An 18,051-nucleotide genomic window follows, 5' to 3' on the forward strand; every position below is an offset into this window, starting at 1 on the left:
CCTGGAGATATTTCAAAAGAGCCTGGATGTGGCACTCAGTGCCATGGGCTGGGAACCACGGGGGGAGTGGATCAAGGGTTGGACTTGATGAGCTCTGAGGTCCCTTCCAACCCAGCCAATTCTATGACTCTGTGATGCCTCTTCCTTCCCCTGACCCCCGCAGCTGAGTACCAGGAGGAACCTCTCTCACTCTCGTTTGCATTTTATCTCCCTTGAGTCAAGAAACCCCGTCCTGTCCCTGCAGCTCCCAGTGTAGTGTTTCTCAGGGCAGGAGCCTCAGGTCTCCGGGTCCCGTCCCGGGGAGGAGTTGCCCTGAGCTGTGCCGGTGCTGCTGCCAGCTCCGAGCTGCAGCTTCCGCCCAGCCCTCCTGGCAGCTCTGCGAGGTAAGGCAGGCTGCAGCCTGCAGGATGCTTCCCGAGCCCTCTCTTCTTCATAACTGCATTTATTTATTTATTTATTTTAATTACTTTTTGTTTCTTCTTCGTTTTCTGTTTTGTGTGTGCTCTTGGAGCCTGATTTGCTGTGTGGGGTGATCTCTCTATTTTCTGCGTCTGCTGTCAGACCCTGCTGGACTCCTGCTCTTTGTTAGGTGGCTAAAAAGGAGAAACAAGAACCATTTGGGAGAGAATTTTACTTAAATAACTGTATTAAGTTAGGTGGTTTTTTGCTTTTTTGGTCATTGGGGTTTTACTTGCCTCCAGTCTGGTGATAAATTGAGTCACAGGGTTTGCAACAAGGGACAAACTTTTTAAAAAGCTTATTGTATTCAAGTAAGACCTTAATCCTGTTTGGTTTTGTTTTGTTTGTTTTTTCCTCAGCACTGTCTATGCTGGAGAGGTAATTGTCATCCAGCAGGTTAATTTAGTATTTTTGTCCTTGTTATAGGCAGAGCTTGAGATTAATGTTAAAAAAAAAAAAAAAAGTCTTTTAAAAGTTAGTAAGCCCAAAACATTCCATGTATTTAATGAGGCCTGCTCCCAAGGAGCTTGGGTGATTCACAGTCTCCCTGAAGTTAATTATGTGCTAATTTACAAAGCCTAAATCCTTATGTAAAGTAGCTTCCTTGCAGATGTTACTATCAACTTATTAAATCCTGTGATGCATCATCAGTCTTGTTGGTGTCAGCTAGACAGAAGGGCTCTGAGCACTGCAGAGGACTAAGGCATGTCTGAAGAATTCATTATGAAAAGGAGGTTTAATTATTTCGCTGTGCCTTTCCCCTGTCAGGTTTTAAACATATAGCAGACAGTATTCTCTGAGGCTTCACACAAGTGTTTGTTAGCTGTTTATATTTGGACTTCATGCAGGGCTTGCTGGTTTATGTATTGGTTGTAGATACAAATATTTGGGTTGATGTGCTCTTACCCCAATCTGGACTGCCCCAGCAGGCTCCTGTACCTTCTGCTGTGTGACAGCCACTACCAAGTGGGCACAGGGCTCCAATATATTTTTTTGGGCACCATATAAGGATTCCTTCCCCCATCCCCTCAGCAAAGTAACTTTTCACAGAAGATGGAACAGCTATGTTTCTAATCTCTTAAAGAGATCTTTCTTGGCATGTTCTCAGTAGGTCACTGTGAATAATGTGCTTTTCCTTTTGGCAGCCAGACAGGAAAGCTGGGGGAAGGGGAAGCATAGAAGGAGGGAAAAGACTCATTATGTTCAGGGATTGGAGAGAAACCTCCACCTTCCTTTTCTTACAAGATCCGGCAAAATCCAGGACTTTGTTCTGATGGCAGTCATCCCTTTCCCGCCCAAGAGCTTCTTGCTGCCTCATGAGAAAAGTCATGGATGAGAAGGTCTGAACTCAGCAGGCTGCAGCAGTGAGGGTCATGACATCCTGCTTTAATCCCAAGGTTTGGAGGGCAACAGATTGGGAGGCAAGACCCCTGAGAATCCCCTTGAGAATCTCCTTGTCTGAGGTTGGGAAGCCTGGATTTGAGCCTTCCTTATAGACTCCTATATATTAAAGCCATGAGGAAGAGGAGCAGAGCACTCCTCTACTGCCCAATGCTTAGCCAGGGCCCTCCTTTCCAGAGGAGGGGTTTGGGCAAAGGCTGATGCTCAGTTATCCTCATGGCTACCCCTGAGCTAAAGCTGCTGGAGAGCTTACAGGTCTGGGAATCAGGCCTCAAGCTGTTCTCCAGGCATCTGCATTAGATAGACCTCAGAGGTGAGACTGCTCCCCCATCCCACCCCATCAAGTGCGCAGAGACACACAGCACAGGGCAGGGCTCTGGTTTTGGCCCTTTATGTCCATAGGCTCCATTACTTGGCTGCTGTAAAATCTGGTGACTCTTGGGATGGATGGCAGCTATGTCACACCCCAGCTGTGCACAGGGGAGATGCCTGCAACATTCAGCAGTCTCTGTGGGAGGCACCTGCCTGTCTGGAAACCAGCTCAGGGTCCTTGGCAACACGGGAGAAGGGGGAGTGGAGGGCAGGTGCTGGGAATGCTGTGTGGGAGCGTCCTGGTGGAGTGACTACTAAAACCCCTTCCTGCTTTTTGGGATAGTACTTGAACCTACAGCTTCCCTTTTACCCTTCTGATGCCATCCATAACCTTATAGATCTATAGAATATATCACCATGGTTCCTCCTCCAGACTGAAGGTCCTCGTCTGCTTGTTCTCACCAAAATGGCTTCTTTCCTCCTTCAGAGGTGCCATTACTCCTCCTTCATGACTTTCCACTTCATAACTCCTGTTCTCTCCCTGAGTATCCACATCTATCTTTTTAAAGAGCAGCTGGAGCAGTAGCTAACATTCAAGATACAGATACTTGGTGGATTTCTATCTTCACGGCCAATGTTTTCTGTTCCCCTCCCACACTGGGCTGCTGCTGGCCACGAAGCTGCTATTTCGATCCCACTGCCCACTCAGGGAGGGGAGAAGCAACCCTGACCCTGGCAGTGTCACTGGGCTGCCCTCCAGCCCACGGTCCAACACTGAGCACAGCTCGAGCATTGCTCCCCTGCCAGCAATGTTCCTGTTTACCTGCTCTGACCGGTACCGGTTCCTGCTCCTGCCCTGCCCCCGGGGCGGTACCGCGGGCTGGTGCCGGTCTTGGCACGCTGCTCACCTGGTCCTGCCCAGCACCGAGGGCTCCTACCTGAACAGGTCCCAGGGATGCTGGTTCCGCTTCCAGCTATGAACCCAGCCCTAGGGAACTTTCTTAATTTCTCAGTTCTCTCGGACAGGCGAAGTTCCCCTTTCCCGCAGACACAGGAAGGCAGATGATTGCCCCTGCCCTGTAGTAAAGAGTTGATGAATCATTTCCTTTCTCATGTTTGAGTAAAATTGTGTCGCTCAGAGCTCCATCAGAGTGTTTTAATGTTTTGAGCATTTGCACTCTTCCCTTGGCTCTCTTCCTGTGATTGTCCAAAGGTTGCATTTCTTTGTCTCCCTCCCAGCAGTTGTTGTTACTTGCTCAGAAGTCTTGGGGGTGGGTTTCTGGCTACCAGTGCCAATTAATTTTTTTTCCATGTCAGCTTTTTATTTTTATTGTACATTAGTGCCAGTGCAGTTTTAAAGCATGAATGTGGATGTCTACCAGAGAGAGTGATATTCTCCATAAAGGAAATGAAGGCACTGCAACCTTGTGCCTTTAGATTCTGGAGATTTTTCTCAGTTGAATATAAAACTAGGGTTGTATTTGGGAAAAAAAAAATAGAAAAAAAATTCAGGGTTTTGAATACCAGACTCCTGTTAATGCTGTTAAAGCTCTGTATTGCTCCTGGGTTGGCAAAATAAGGAGTTGAAGAGACTGTGTGATTTATTGTCAAGACACTAGAAGATGCCTGGCAAGAGGTGTGTTTCAGCATTTCTATTGTAATCGATGCATTAAGCTGAATTAAATATCAATGTGTGAATTCAAGGAACAAGGAAAACAAAAAAAAACCACAACTGGAGTTTGCTTGAAAATGTGTTTACAGCATTTAAAAAAAAAAAAATCACCAAAAATCAGGAGGAGGAGGAAAGAAGCAAGCAGGGCACTGAAAGAGGGATGCCTGGTACCCAACTTGTACAGGCCATGTGCAATAACCCACAAATACCTGTGCTGTGAGTACATAACAAGGGGTCAAGGTTTTTTCCTGAGGCTGATTTTATATCTGCCTTTACTGTTATCTATTGTGTTCACATGCTTTTTATTTTTTTCTTTTGTTAGTGTGTTTTCCTTCCTTGTTTTTAAAGAATAGCTTATCTGTATGCCCCAGAAGGGTGGAGACCCAAAAGATCACAAGCTTTTCCCAACGAGCTAAAGCCAGGCTGCTGACTACAAGAAAATTCACTGAGGTTTTCAGACCCGAGCAGCACATCCCCTGTGCAAAAAGCAGTGATTGCTCCAACATGCATCCTAGTGGGACTGTCCAGGGCCAGAATGTCCATTCCAGTGCTGGCAGGTGGGTGTTGTACTTAGAATATCCTCTCATCTTGGGGAATTGCTGCTTCTGTGGTTCAGTGCTCTTCACCTCTGATGCCCTGTGCTGAGAAGGACAGGACAGAGGGGTTTCTATGAACACAGCTCAAGTCTGTCCTGTGATGTGAGTGACCTGAGGTTGCTCAAAAAATAATGCCTTGTCACTCTTTGCCTCTCTCCTCACGTACATTAACTGTGCATACCTGGATATTTCATTGGGTTACTGCAAAGCCTGCAGAAGATTCAACTAATTCTGCTGAAGTCTGAGACCCCTCATGTTACTCAGACTCCTGAAATAGGAGAGGGAAGACACCAAATTGTCTGTTTTATTTTTTGTCAGGACCCTTTGCAATGGGTGATGGAGCAGACTCTCTGATGACAGTGCATCTTCTCACCAGTGCAGGACACTCAGAGCTTCTGCAGAAAACTCTGGATCGGCTGTTGGAGTGGCTCTGCCTGGACATTCGCCTTTTCCAGGTGTCCCAGCGAGTTACTCCACTGAAATACTATGAGAGATACCCTAAGAGAAGCTCTGGCTTTCCTGGAATATCTGTTCTCCTTTTCCTACACGAGGACTTGGGAGAAGAACGGATTTTCCAGATTCAGGAGGAATTCCAGCACCCGCCCTGGCGCTACCAGGGTGCTCAGATTGCCGGTGGGCAGAGCCACCCCGACGTCCCTGCTCACCAGGACTTCTATGGCCTGGATGAGCAGATGCCAGTGTGGGGCATCAGGAGGGTGCACTGTGGCCCTGAAGTCCTGAGGGTCACCGTCTACTGCAGCTTTGACAACTACGAGGATGCTGTGAGACTCTACGAGATGATCCTGCAGAAGGAAGCAACCACGCAGAAAAATACCTTCTGTGTCTTTGTCTTGTACTCGACACCAAGCGTTGCTGTGCAGCTCTGCCTGAAGCAGCTGCCCATCGGGGTGGCTGCAGAGCCCAAGGACTCCTCAGCCCTGCAGTTCAGGGTGCAAAAAATGGGGCAGCTGGTGCCTCTCCTGCCTAACCCGTGCGTTCCCATCAGCAGCACCAGGTGGCAAACGCAAGACTATGAAGGAAATACAATTCTGCTTCAGGTATGTCATAGAATCATAGAACTGGCTGGGTTGGAAGGGACCTCAGAGGTCATCAAGTCCAACCCTTGATCCACTCCCCCCGTGGTTCCCAGCCCATGGCACTGAGTGCCACATCCAGGCTCTTTTGAAATATCTCCAGGGATGGAGAATCCACCACTTCCCTGGGCAGCCCATTCCAATGGCTGATCACCCTCTCCAGAAAGAAATTCTTTCTAATGTCCAACTTAAACCTCCTCTGGCACAACTTGAGACTTCTTGTGCCCTCTTGTCTTGCTGAGAGTTGCCTGGGAAAAGAGCCCAACCCCCCCCTGGCTCCAACCTCCTTTCAGGGAGTTGTAGAGAGTGATGAGGTCTCCCCTGAGCCTCCTCTTCTCCAGGCTGAACACCCCCAGCTCCCTCACCCTCGCCTCATAGGATCTGTGCTCGAGTCCCTTCACCAGCCCAGTTGCCTTCCTTTGGACCTGCTCCAGCACCTCAATCTCCTTCCTGAACTGGGGGGCAGTTTGTCTGTGGTGCTCTGAGAGGAGATTTTTTTTTTTCTTTTTTTCCAAGGAAAACAGGACTAGTTCAAAAGGAAATGAAGATTTTGCTTCTTCATGGCTTTTCTTTTGCATTTATGGATGCAGTGATTGGTATGGGTCAGTGCTGCGATGCTGCTGATAAATATAAGCACAGTTCCTTGGGATGTTTTTGTTGTTAAATTAACTTCATTACTGCTCGCCTGAAATTGAAATATTTGGTGTTTTTTTTGAGCAGGCTAGTTTAATATCTTCCCTGCCTGAGTCAAATTATTGTAGCAACCTATTCTGTTATTGATAAGTCATTATAGTAATGGCTCTTTCAATGGTTTTGAAAGCAAATTGAAAAGCAAACCCCCAGACAGGTTTATTATAAGTGTGGTGTTGGTACAACATCAGCTGCAGTAGATTTTGTGAGCTCTTGAGTGAGTTGCAATTGGGAAAAAGTGCTGAAGAAATGTCATAAGAAATCTCTGCCTTTTCTGTTTGTGTGCTCCAGAGGTTTCATGAATACAAATAAACGGACTATGACAAAAAAAGACTGTGCTGATACAACACGTAGTGGGAATTATTCATCCAAGCAGGAGGGCTGGTTAGCTCCATGTGCATATTTTCCATTATAACAACCCGTCCCACCTCAGATTGTTTTTCTAGTAATTTGGATATTTAAATAATTTACCCATCCTATGTTTTGGTTTTTGATTGGTTTGGGTTTTTTTGGTTTCTTGTGGGGTTTTTTGATTGCTGCTTTTTTTTTTTTTTTTTTTTTTTTTTTTTTTTTTTTTTTTTTTTTTTTTTACATTTCATTATTCTGTACAGAATATTTTTATGGTAATCCAAACACATGCAGTACAGCCTTTGAGTACTTCTCATTCCTTCTCTTTACAAACTGTTCCGTCTCCACTTGGGGTGGACAAGGCCCTGGGCATCTTCATGTAGCTTTGAGGCTGGATCTATCTGGGGCAGGGGGTTTTGGGCCAGGTGACCTCCAGAGGTCCCTTCCTAAATTGCTCTGTGGTTCTTCCTGCTGTAGATTCAAGGTCTTATTCAGAAGCTTTTTGGGGGGGTGTAGCTGTACCCCTGGTGAAGGAAGCTGGAGTCCATCTCAACCTGAGGATGTGTATCTTGTGTCCATACTCCAGGCAGCAGGCTGCCAGCCCAGCACGTGGCACTTTAATCTGCAGCTCTCATACTGTAAATCCGTATTCTAAGAACCTAAAACCTATTTATGGTCCCCAGCCCTCCCTCTGCCCCCAACTTTCTACCTGATTGTAAACCACATGGAGGGGGCTGCTCATGGACTGCCACCCACAGGGATCTGTCATCCCCCCTGAGCCTGCAAGTTCTCTTTTCTTATTGGGGCAGAGGAAACCCAAACCACCTGGTTCCATAAAGAAAAAACCACAGCCCCTCTTTTTTTTTTTTCTTTTCTGAAGTTGCTCACTAATTACTAATTCCACGTCCTTTCTCTGAGTATTTACAGGTGATACTTGTTGCTCAAATTTTACAAGTTCAGCCTTAGGACTTAAATAGGGGACAGTAGGACCCTCTCCATGTGTTTTGTATATAAAGACATGAAACTTGTCTCTAGTCTGGTTCATGATACATTAATGAGTTCTCTCCAAATTTTTCCCAACAGGTTCAAGGCAGCTCCAAGCCCCATGAGACAAACCTTGGGCTTTCCCAGCAGCATAGAAATGCAAACAGGGAAAAAACACCGCAGGACTTGGTCCCTGTAAAGGGGAGTAATCCTGGGTGGAGAAGCCAGGAGGTCAGAGCTGCAAAAGGTAAACCAAAAGGTGACCAAAGCAAAGCCCTTCCTCCTCAGCAAGCCGGTGGTGGCCTCCCCAGGCACTGCTGCTCTCCTCTCAGCGGCCCAGCAGCCCGGTGGTGGGGGGATGCTCCCTCCCTCCGCAGGCAGGCGGGTACCCAGCTCCAGACTTCCCTCCAGGAGAGCCGTGTCCATCGGGAGCCACCGGAGACCAACGTGGACACGGGGCTGGCTGTGAGGAAACCCGGGAGTGGCCGCTGCCGACTGCACAGCTTCTCCAGGGACCTGCGGAGCAGCCTCCTCCGGCCCCCGGCACCCAGGGATGGGGCTGGCAGAGCCCTGGACAGGACCCAGCTGCCCCTGGCTGCAGCCAAAAGGAGTCAAGGAGCGGGGCAGAGAGCTGCAGGGCTCCTCCCACCGACGCTGCGGGACAGCCCCGCAAACAGGGCGGCGGAGGAGGAGGAGGAAGAAGAGTTCTTTATATGACTGGAAACAAAGGTGCCAGAAGGACTTTTTTCCCAGCTACAGCAGAGCACGTCTGTGAGCTTCCTGGCCACTGCCACTGACTTCCCCTGGAGAGATGCTAAGGGCAGGAAAGCAGGAAAAATAGCAGTGCATTTACAGAAAGGGTTTGGTTTTGATTTTTTTTTTTTTTTTTTTTTTTCTAATGCAGAACAGATTGGAGGATCGTTGTGCAATGAATGAGTAAGCCATATGACTCCTGGAGCTGTTCTTAGATGTTGAAAATAATATTCAGTGACATGTTCAGATGGGCTCACAAGGTTTTCCCTTTGCCTGAGCTGCCAGGATGCCCTGGCTGTGGGGGCTCAGCCTTCCCCATGGCATGTACTGGCACAAGGCAGTGGCAGAGTCACAGGGGAAATGCCAGTTTTTGGGAAGGTTTGAAGGTGCAGCCACGTTGGTCTGAAGCACTGGAGGTGAGAACAGGGCAGTCCCTGCTCTGTGCTCCTGTGCTCCTGCAGCAGGGGTTGCTCTGGGAGTGATGCTTACATCCCCTTGGATTCAGGGACCTAAACCTGCAGGAAGCCGACCAGGACACACATTTCACTGGACACTTAGAAACCACTCCGTGTTCTCATAAGATCCGTAACATTTTGGACTTTTTAATAAAACTTACTGTAATATCTTACATCTACAAGGGTGATTATCTCATCTTACCTAGTGTGCTAGAAACTTAGCCAGTGCTTTTCAGAGCTGGAAAAATGTTTGGTGAACCAGGACAGCTGGGAGGTGGAGAGCTGGAACACTCTCTGGGTTTGCTGCAGTGTGTGGGAGGGAGGGCTGAGAGGGATTTGGGGTGTGTGGGGCTACAGCCCTGACAGTGGGCTTAGATGGAATTGCTATGACCCCACAACAAAGGCACAAGTGGGACAAACAGCTTAAAAGAGAGATTTCATGGCCACCTCTCTGCTCTTGTGCCAAAGGTACTTGTGTGTGACTATTTAGTGTAGTCCCACTGTAACCAAGAGGAAGAAGGTAGAAGGTCATTACCTAGTATGGGGAAAATGCTGCATCATTTAAAACAAAAACCAGAAGAAACCTATACGTGAGGTTTACCTGCCTGCAACAGAAAAGATAAGAAATTCAAGTCAAAGGAAAATGGCTCTGAAAATATGCTTGTGACAGTGAGTATATAAAATACATGTATTTTAAGTGTACATTACACCTGGTGTAAATGCTGTGTTACACAGGCAGCTGTAGGGTCAGAGATGCCATTTCTCCCTGGAAGCATCCAGTATTGGCAGGTGACACTTTACTTTTTCTGTATATCTGGGTGTCTGTGCAATATTTATGTTTCTTCCTTACATTCTGTGCCATTTCTTTTAGTTGTGTCTTTTTTGTTTTGTTTGTGGGGGGGGTTTTTGTTTGTATTTTTTGGGGGGGGGGGGATTTTTTTGGTTTGGTGGTGTTGTTTGTTGTTTGGTTTTTGTTTTTTTAGGAAGACTACTAAGAGAGATCAGGAGTAGCCAGGGGTCTGCTGAAGCTCTGTGCCCCCAGCAACAGGTGAGCAGCACACAGGTAAGCAAGTCAAGCTGCCCAGTTCTCAGGAATGTGCAGATGTGCAAGGTGTTGGGGGGTGGCAGGGATGGTGATGGGATCACCCAGCTCCTGTCCTGCTTGCAGGTCCCAGCAAGGCACACAGGAGAAAATGGTCCTGGGGAAAAACTGAAGAGAGAGCTCTGTGAAGTTTCTAGTCAGTAGTATGACAGCATTGCAATCCTGAATGAAGGGTAAGGAGGGGGTTTTTACCATCTGTTTGTGTCATGCTTGGTAGAAATTATTTAGTCCAGTGGAAATGGTTCTGAATTGTCTGTGGGCATCAGGGGATGCTGAACTGCTGACTTCTCTGAGGGACATCTCAGTAGACAGCAGATGGAGTGGTTATTATGGGTGGGCACCTGAGAAACAAGAGCTTAGTTTTCCAAGATGCAGGCACCCTCATGCCTGTTGGGTGGTGTTGCACCCAGGAGCATGAGGCACCCCGGGGCTCCTGTGCATCATGCTGTGGGTGTCCTTCCCAGGAGGGAGCAGGGGTGCTGCTGTGGCTGTGCTGAGGAGGGGGTGATGGCAAACAGTCCCAGCCTGAAGGGAAGGATGGAGTGGGGAAATCTGTTGGAGCAGGGTGTGTGCCAAGAGCAGGGGCCTTTGGCAGAGGCAGCTGGGCAGAGCTTGCTCTGGAGTCCACTTCATCCAATCTGCAGAGGCTGCTGCTGTTGCTGGTGTTGTTCTAGCCCCTGGCAACAGGAAGGGTGCCTTTTGCCTCCTCTGAAGCCAGCAGAGTGATATTTCTGAGGGTGAGTGGGAGTGCTCCCTGCTGCCTGGACATGGGCACATAGGCAGGGGTGCTACCCCCATACCAGGCACCCATCCCTTGGCCCTGGCAGGAGACTGATGGGGTCAGCAGTGATGCAACAGGCTTGGGCTCCTGTGTTGAAGAGAAGTTGGCAACGCTTAATTTTTTATTTTTTTTTTTTATTTATTTTTTTTTTTTTAATTTTTTTTTTTTTGTGAAGCAAATGCTAAATGCACTTCTTTCCTGGGTTTTGGGCCAAATTCAGCTTTCGTGAGCACCACAGTCAATCCTGTAGCAGTCCAGCAAGGACAGCCGAGCTCTCCAGACTGACAGTGGTGGGCCTGGGGTAGGAGTTTTATTTCTGGCAGCTCGGGCAGGGTGTTCTTCATCTTCTCTGATGCTGGGCTCTGCGCGGAGGCCCAGGAGAGGCACAGCTTCACAGCCACTTAGTGGAGGAAAAAGCCTTGCGTGTATCAGAAATCCCGAGTTCGCAAGGGCAACACGGGAAGTGTCCCTTCAGCCCGAGCAGGGGGCGGCTGCCCCGGGTGCAGGGCCGGGGGGTACTCGGGGCCGTCGCGTCCCCGTGGCCAAGGAAGGGATGGGGAGGGTGTGGAGGCGCTGATGGGGTTCCCCCCGCACCCTCACCCCTCCCGCAGCCGCAGGGATCTGTGGCAGCGATGCTCCCTCGCCTCTGTCACTGTGTTACCCGCGTTCAGTCAGGGGCCCTGTCCCATCACCACTGTCTTTTTTTTTTTTTTTTAATTAATTAATAATTATTTAGTTCTCCGTGATTTGGTTTTATTTCGCTTGGTCGGTTTGGTTTTTTTCTTTGTTTGCTTTGTTTTGTTTTGTTTTGCCGTGCAGCCTGGCTGTGCCGGCGGGATGGGCCGGGCTGTGTGCGGGGGCCGGGGCCGGGACTGGGACCGGGACCGGGACCTCCCGTCCCTGGATCAGCAGCTCCTCCTGGTGCCCGCAGCCCGCACCTTCCCCGCGGCGGGGCTCCAGCCCTAACCCCCCAGGCTGCATCTCATCTCCTTGCCCTATCTCCTTGCCCTATCTCCTTGCCTTATCTCCTTGCAAGCCTCTTCAGTCCTGTCCCGTCCCCCAGGTCCTTCCCCGCCTTCCAGTATCTGAGGTGTTTTCATCTTTGCTTTGATTAATATAAAATTAGCCTGTGATGTAAGAAAGCAATAGAGATGCTACTGATGAAAAAGAGGCAATTTCTCTCTCATTCATTCGTTTTCTCTGCCTGCAAACAGAGTGACTGAGATCTGTCCTGTAAGTGACAGGGGAAAACAGAGCCTTTCCTTCATGTGCTGTTTTGTTTTGGTAGCAGCCTCAGTCACTGCCATTTCGTGTGCAGTTGTTACTGTTTATCTGCTGAGTGTACAGAAAAAAATGAAGGTGACATTTGGACATGGTTGTTACAAAGGTACTTGGCTAAAATATGCTATGACAGATCAACTTCTTTAGCTTTAAAAACGGGCGGAGGGGGGGAAAAGGGGAGAGAAAGGTAATTAGTTTTACATGGGGTTATTTTCATTTCAAAGATTAAACCAGATGTCTCCCTTTCCATCAATTGTCAAGCACCAAAGGTTTTCTCTTGTCATGAATTTCTCCCGTTCCCCTTTATGGAGGTGATGGAGCAGGATGGGAAGTGGGACCTTCCCTTCACTGGGGTGGTGCTGGAGGAGATGCAGAGCTGCTTGGGCAGCTGCTTGCTTGTGTCAGGGACTTGGCAGCAGGAGCTTTTCAGAGATGGGATGGGATAGAAAAGAATGACCTGAGTGCCCCTTCTGAGCCTCAGTAAGAAACCTGGAAGGAGTATGATGCAAAGTGCCAAGCTGGCTGTGGTGCTTGGACCTCCCAGTGGAGACTGGAAATTCCTTGGGGTGGCTCCATGCTGTACAGATGCTCTGCTGCCTTGTAACCCCTGTGGCCAAACACATGGTGGAGGGAAATCTAATGAGAGAGAACAAAATGTCTTTTAAAAGACCTGCCTGACAGCTGCAGTGTATTACTCAGAGTGATAGCTCCTAGTCAGGCCCCTTCCCTGCCAGAGGCTTCAGCAGCAAGTGGTGTCCTCAATCTGTCCCCTGCTTGCCTTTAGGAGTTCCCATCAGCTTTATTTCCAGGAAGAGCTTCTTGTTTTCAGTGCCATATCTCAAGCTGAACACCCCAAATCATTTTGCACCTCATTAACCCTGCCTCCCAAATGTAATGGCAGTTATGTAGAATAACAAAATAAAACAACTGTCACAGTAAGTGAATTCTTCTGTGATCCCATTGAGGTTTCGTTAAGCACAGGGGATGCACCTAATCAGCCCAGGATTAGAAATTCAGTTATTGGATCTTTTACAGTAGAAACAGGAATCGCATCCAGGCTTGGGAGGGTGTCTGGAGGGAAGAACCAATATCTTAGGCAGCAATCTGTAGTGCTGGGGAGTGATACTTCAACTGAATTTCTTAACCTCTTTCTTCAGCAGATTCCTCCTGACACTGAAACTGCACTGCAGCTTGCTGTGCTGCTCTTCTAATATTTAATTCTTGTAATTTGAGAGAGCTTTTGAGAGTTTTCCATCTCCCATGGAGCACTTGCATTAATATTCCAGTTCAGGATCTCAGTTCAGCTGCTGATTACAGGCAAGGACAGATCCGATTCCTATTAATGTGAATTAATATTCTTCAGGAGTCCCAAAGCTTTCTTCTCCACTATCACCCTCCTTCAGGCACTGGCAGCCTGGCTATGCTGGGAGATTAGGTTTGTAAATTTGCTCCTGCAGACACCCAGTGACACCATTAGTTTTCTCAGCTCATTTGTGCAGCTGAAACTGTGACAACCTCACTTCCCTAATTAGGATCATCAAGTTTCATCTCAGCATCAGAAGGAGCCTTGGACACAGGCTTAGGTGGGCATGAGCAGGCAGGAGCCTCTGGGATTTTTAGCTGTCGTAGCTGGTCAGAGATTGATCCTCATCTTGCAAAGCTCAAGATAGGTTGAGAGGTGCCCTGGCAACTGACTGGAGGAGGAAGACATCCCTTGTTCTGAAGGAACATCTCCAGGAGTCAGCACCTTGGTGTGGAGGAAGAGGTGGGAAGTCCCTTCTCTTCCTCTTGCCTGAGGTTTGGCTCAGTGCTGCTCCCTTGGGAGTGGCGGGAGGGATGGAGGGAGAGGCAGGCATCTGAGGCATTCCAGCCCTTGTGCCACTGTGTCACTTGTCCTCTCGTGATGTGTGGGTAGCTGTGATTGCCCACGGTGGGTGAGGTGGTGAGGACAAGTTCAGCACCATCTCCCTGCACTCGAGAATCTGGGGTGGGAATGGGAATAGTTGGAGCTGGGACTGCTTGATGTTGGACTGCCCTGTGCCTGACCCACCTTTGTCTCTTTCTTCACAGGGTGGCAGCAAGCCCTCCCATTGGGCTGGGGGGAACAAAGGTCTCTGCAGAGCTCCATGCAACCCCGAGTCACCTTTGGTCTCTGCGTGGCAGGGAGCACCCTGCCCCTGCTGCAGGCAGCACCTCCCAGCCCAGCACCTGCCTTTGCTTTGCCCCAGGGAGAAAGCTCTGGCACAAGGCTGGGCTGCCCTCCCAGCACTATCAGAGCATCTCTTCTTGGCCCCAGCTTTGTGTTCCAGAATCCCCACTTCTCCTGCTCCCTTCTGGTGGCCCTGCAGATGATGCCCATCAGGTCTCACAGCTGGTGTGCACCAGGGTCCAACTGGGACCTGCCTCTGCTGTGGGCAAAGGACAGTGACCTGCAGAGTCCCCAGGAGGAGGGAACAGGGTGACCCTACCAGGGTGAGGACCTCAGCATTCAATCCCAGTAAGGAAATACCTTGGGTTCAGCAGCAGCCTCTGAAGAGCCCTTATTGATCTATGTGGAAGAAATTTTCTAGGACTTGAGAATTACTGGCTAGTGGGATGGGTGACTGCAGCTGCAGCAATACTACATTAGTAGTAGTACTACAATAGTAACAAGATAGTAAACTGCAGCCTGATCTGCCCTTGGCTCCACACCCATCTGCCAGTGTTGTGCAGCTGGGTCAGAGGCTGCAGACTGGGAGGGCTTTTAGCAGCCTCCAGATGGAGTCCATCACACCCATGGGCTTCACAGGACTGGCTGAATTGGGTGTCCAGGCTGTAAATGTTCATCTGTGAGACTTTCCCCAGGCTGGGTGGGATTCCCATCCCATTGCTGGCCACCTCCAGGGCTGTCCCCTGCTGCAGCCTCTCCATGCTGCCTGTCTTCAAGTCCATCAGAGGACACAGGGCTCCCAGAAGGCTCTCGTGGGTGCTGTGTGTGTGCCCACCAGCTCAGTGATCTGCTGGCACCCTGTGTCACTGTGACTGCTGTCACTATCACTTGCTCACGAGACAACATGAGATGCAATTTTCTGTTTGCAGTGAGTACAAAGGGAACATGTTTTGGCTGTCCCAGTGGCTGGAAGTTTTGCTTTCAGCCTGGCAGTGGATCTAAGCAAGTGGATCTTGGTGGAGTTACATGGAAGCATCCTTGCAGGACAACCACAGGTAGGAATGGCACCAAGAGCACAGCTTCCTTCCAGCACTACTGTGGGTAATGATCACTGGGGTGAAGTAAATGAGTGCTGTAGATCCAATGTAGCATCCCACAGCACTGATAACCCTCTTTCCAGGGGCTTCCTTATCTCTTAGGTATGGTGATGGTTGTATTGGTCTGTGTTGCCTTCTGCCAGTCCAACCAGTGCTTAAAATGCACTTTCCAGAAGTGAGCTGAGTTATTGGATGGTGACTGATCAAATTTGCTCTGGCAACACCACAAGTGTCCCCATGGATGCTGAATGCTGATGCCTGGGCTCTGCTGAGGGACCTGCTGGGTTCCCACTGTTCCACCAGTTGGTTTGACATGAAGGTTCAGTGGCTTCACCCTGAGGAGGACATTGGGCTCCCAGCCTTGCAGCCTGGCTGCCCAAAACCTGTAACTCCAACCTAAGTCTGGCTGTGAGGGTTTCCAGACTGTCTGTGGGAGCTGGGAGACCAGGGAAAGGAGTGGGATGGGAAGAGAAATTGCCTGACAATTTCACTGTGGTTCTTCATCTTGATTTAATTCAGAGATACTGGGCTCTGTGGAAGGAATAGCTGATTGCAGAAATGTCTCATGCTGATGTTTCCCAGATATTCTTTTTAGATGGAAAAAATCATTCTGCATCATGAGAACTTTTGTAATTAATTTTTGTTGCGAATCAGAGTGAAACCAGATTTTGAGGGGTTTAGGATGTTTAGACTTCTCACAAACTTGGAGTTTTGTGGTCCCCCTCAGGTCCAGCTCTCTGACAGCCTGCTTGAGCTGCTGAGCCACTCCATCCTGCTGCACATGGCACAAGGTGTTAAAAGAGCTGAGACAAGCCCTGGGAAGCCAGGAATTTTCTATTAAGGAAGAGCAAAACTTTTATTTCTTGTAGCTGTTTTAATTCAGTAATTGTCTCAGTAGAGATTTTTTTTTTTTTCAGTTTCATTGTTTGGCTCTGGTAATAACCACTGTTGTGTTTGCAAGTTTGAAGTAATGACAGAACAAATGCCTCCCCAGCCTTTCCTTTCTTCTGTGCTGGCTTTGACTGCTTTCAGCAGCACCAGGGGCTTTCTCTCCCTTGCTCTGGGATGTAACCTAGCTGTGGACAAGTCCTACCTTTTTTCCATGCTGATGTGGGGTAGCAGTCCTTGTGCCTCCACAAATGATCCTTGTCTCCAGATGGCTCTTCCTCAAAGAAATGACAATTTGCTGACATTAGGAAGGTGGGTACTTGATGTGACTCCTTATTGGCCTTCCTGCTCCTCCTGTGCCCTGTGTGGTAGTTGGTTCCTGGTTTAATTTGGAATAAAAGAAGTGCTGCTGGAGTGCCAGTGGAGGCAGGAGGTGTGTAGGTGTCTGGAGGCTCACGTGGGGAGGTCACTGGGAGCAGGGATGGTGGTGGGAAGATGTGCCAGGGGCTGAACTCAGCCCCTTTCTGTGCACCAGGCGTGTGCTGGGAATGGCTCCTTCTCCTCCTCATTGTCCACATCTCCTGCCAGCACAGACCATTCCTGCCAAACCTGCCTGGGGTTGAGCAGCACAAACAGACCCAACAGTGGAGCCAGTGTCAGCCCAGGGCAGCATCCCCAGGGCTGGGAGCAGTGGGAGCTGCCAGGACACATGGGCTGGCATCAGCCTGGCTCCCCTGGCACCACTGCCTGCACAGGATGGGTTATGGGAGCTCAGAGTCATGTGGAAAGCCATGTCCCAAAGAAAATGTTGTGAGTTTAGCAAAAAAAAAAAAAAAAAATCCAAAACCAACCCCAACAAGAATAAAAGGGAGGAGGGGGAGGAAGGAGGTGCCTATGAAACACTTTTCTCCACTGTCTTACAGATTTACAGCTGTCGCTCCACTTACCTGTCTGATGTTTTTTATTTTCAGCTGTTTGATTCATTCAGTGTGTCTCACAGTGCTTGGAAGCATAGAGACTGCTCCTGTCCTACCAGTGGGAGCCAGGCTGGCTCTGGGGAGGGGAGGGAAGGGATGCTGGGATGCTGGCACTCTGAGGATATTGTACCCAAAGCCCCCAGCCCTGCCTGGAGAGTGATCCTGTGATTTGCTGCAGTGGGAGAGTGGGATGGGGTTTTTTCTGGGTTTGATTCTGAAGTTTTCTTGATCTTCACGTAACTATGAGACTTGATGGAGTCCTGTTGTCCACATTCCACTGTGCTTTTATGGCAGGAGCAGTGATGAGCCTTGGACTGACATCACAGCCTGGTCTGGAGTTGTTTGTGGCAGGAACTATTAACCATGAAAATATTAGATAAGTATTACAAGGCTCAGGTTGAATGCAGATCTCCTTCCTCCACACCCACCACAAAGATTGGGGCCCTGTGAGAGGTAGGTGAGGCCAGCAGTGGCCACCCACAAGAAGCTGACCCAAGGTGCATGGAGCGGGTAGGCTCCTACATATTTGTCCAGATTCCTTGGTCACTGTTCTGGGTAGGATTTTTTTGCAAGGGAATCTGTCATAATTTTGATTCAATATGCAGTTACTGCTCCAGGGGTGATGACTTGAGAGCATTTGTTCTATATGTTTCTCCTTTGTGTTCTGTCTTGCTTGACCTACAGGCAGAAATGCACATTGGCAATCTCAGCCTCTCCATCTATTCTCATTACTGCTCCAGCATGTGTTTTTACTTTACAGAGGGTTGCACGGTGTTGCTGATGATAATGGGAAAGGAGATGTTATGGGCATGCAGCAGCTCCTTTTAACATCCTGGCCAATTTTTAGAAGCCAAAGCAGTCATCCGTTGTATGTTCTAAAAGCTATTTGTCTATAATCTTAACTTGTAATAATAATAATAACCTTGCTGATGCAGGAGATGTGTGGGAGAAACAACCCTCCTTGAAAGTTTCCTACGAGCCTTTGCCAAGCTTGAAGTGATTTTTTTTTTTT

General features: G+C 48.8%; 2 protein-coding genes across 2 annotated transcripts in view; one reads left to right on the forward strand and one right to left on the reverse strand.

Annotated features, from left to right (window-relative positions):
• The first annotated feature begins 249 nt into the window (after positions 1-249).
• FAM124B (family with sequence similarity 124 member B) lies at positions 250-16,908 on the forward strand. Its single transcript, XM_071751797.1, has 7 exons — positions 250-383; positions 4,167-4,401; positions 4,759-5,498; positions 7,656-9,433; positions 9,748-9,827; positions 9,933-10,039; positions 13,999-16,908. Exons 2-4 carry the CDS (start codon positions 4,380-4,382, stop codon positions 8,271-8,273), a joined length of 1,380 nt encoding a protein of 459 aa, XP_071607898.1. The 5' UTR covers positions 250-383; positions 4,167-4,379; the 3' UTR covers positions 8,274-9,433; positions 9,748-9,827; positions 9,933-10,039; positions 13,999-16,908.
• The window catches only part of LOC139799655 (uncharacterized), a 152,422-nt gene continuing 142,564 nt past the window's right edge, over positions 8,194-18,051 (reverse strand). Inside the window, exon 5 of the mRNA XM_071751805.1 lies at positions 8,194-8,210. The gene's annotated coding sequence lies outside the window, so the exon portion shown is untranslated. The remainder of the gene's footprint in view (positions 8,211-18,051) is intronic.

Source organism: Heliangelus exortis, chromosome 9 (assembly GCF_036169615.1).
Source record: "Heliangelus exortis chromosome 9, bHelExo1.hap1, whole genome shotgun sequence".
NCBI lineage: Eukaryota > Metazoa > Chordata > Aves > Apodiformes > Trochilidae > Heliangelus > Heliangelus exortis.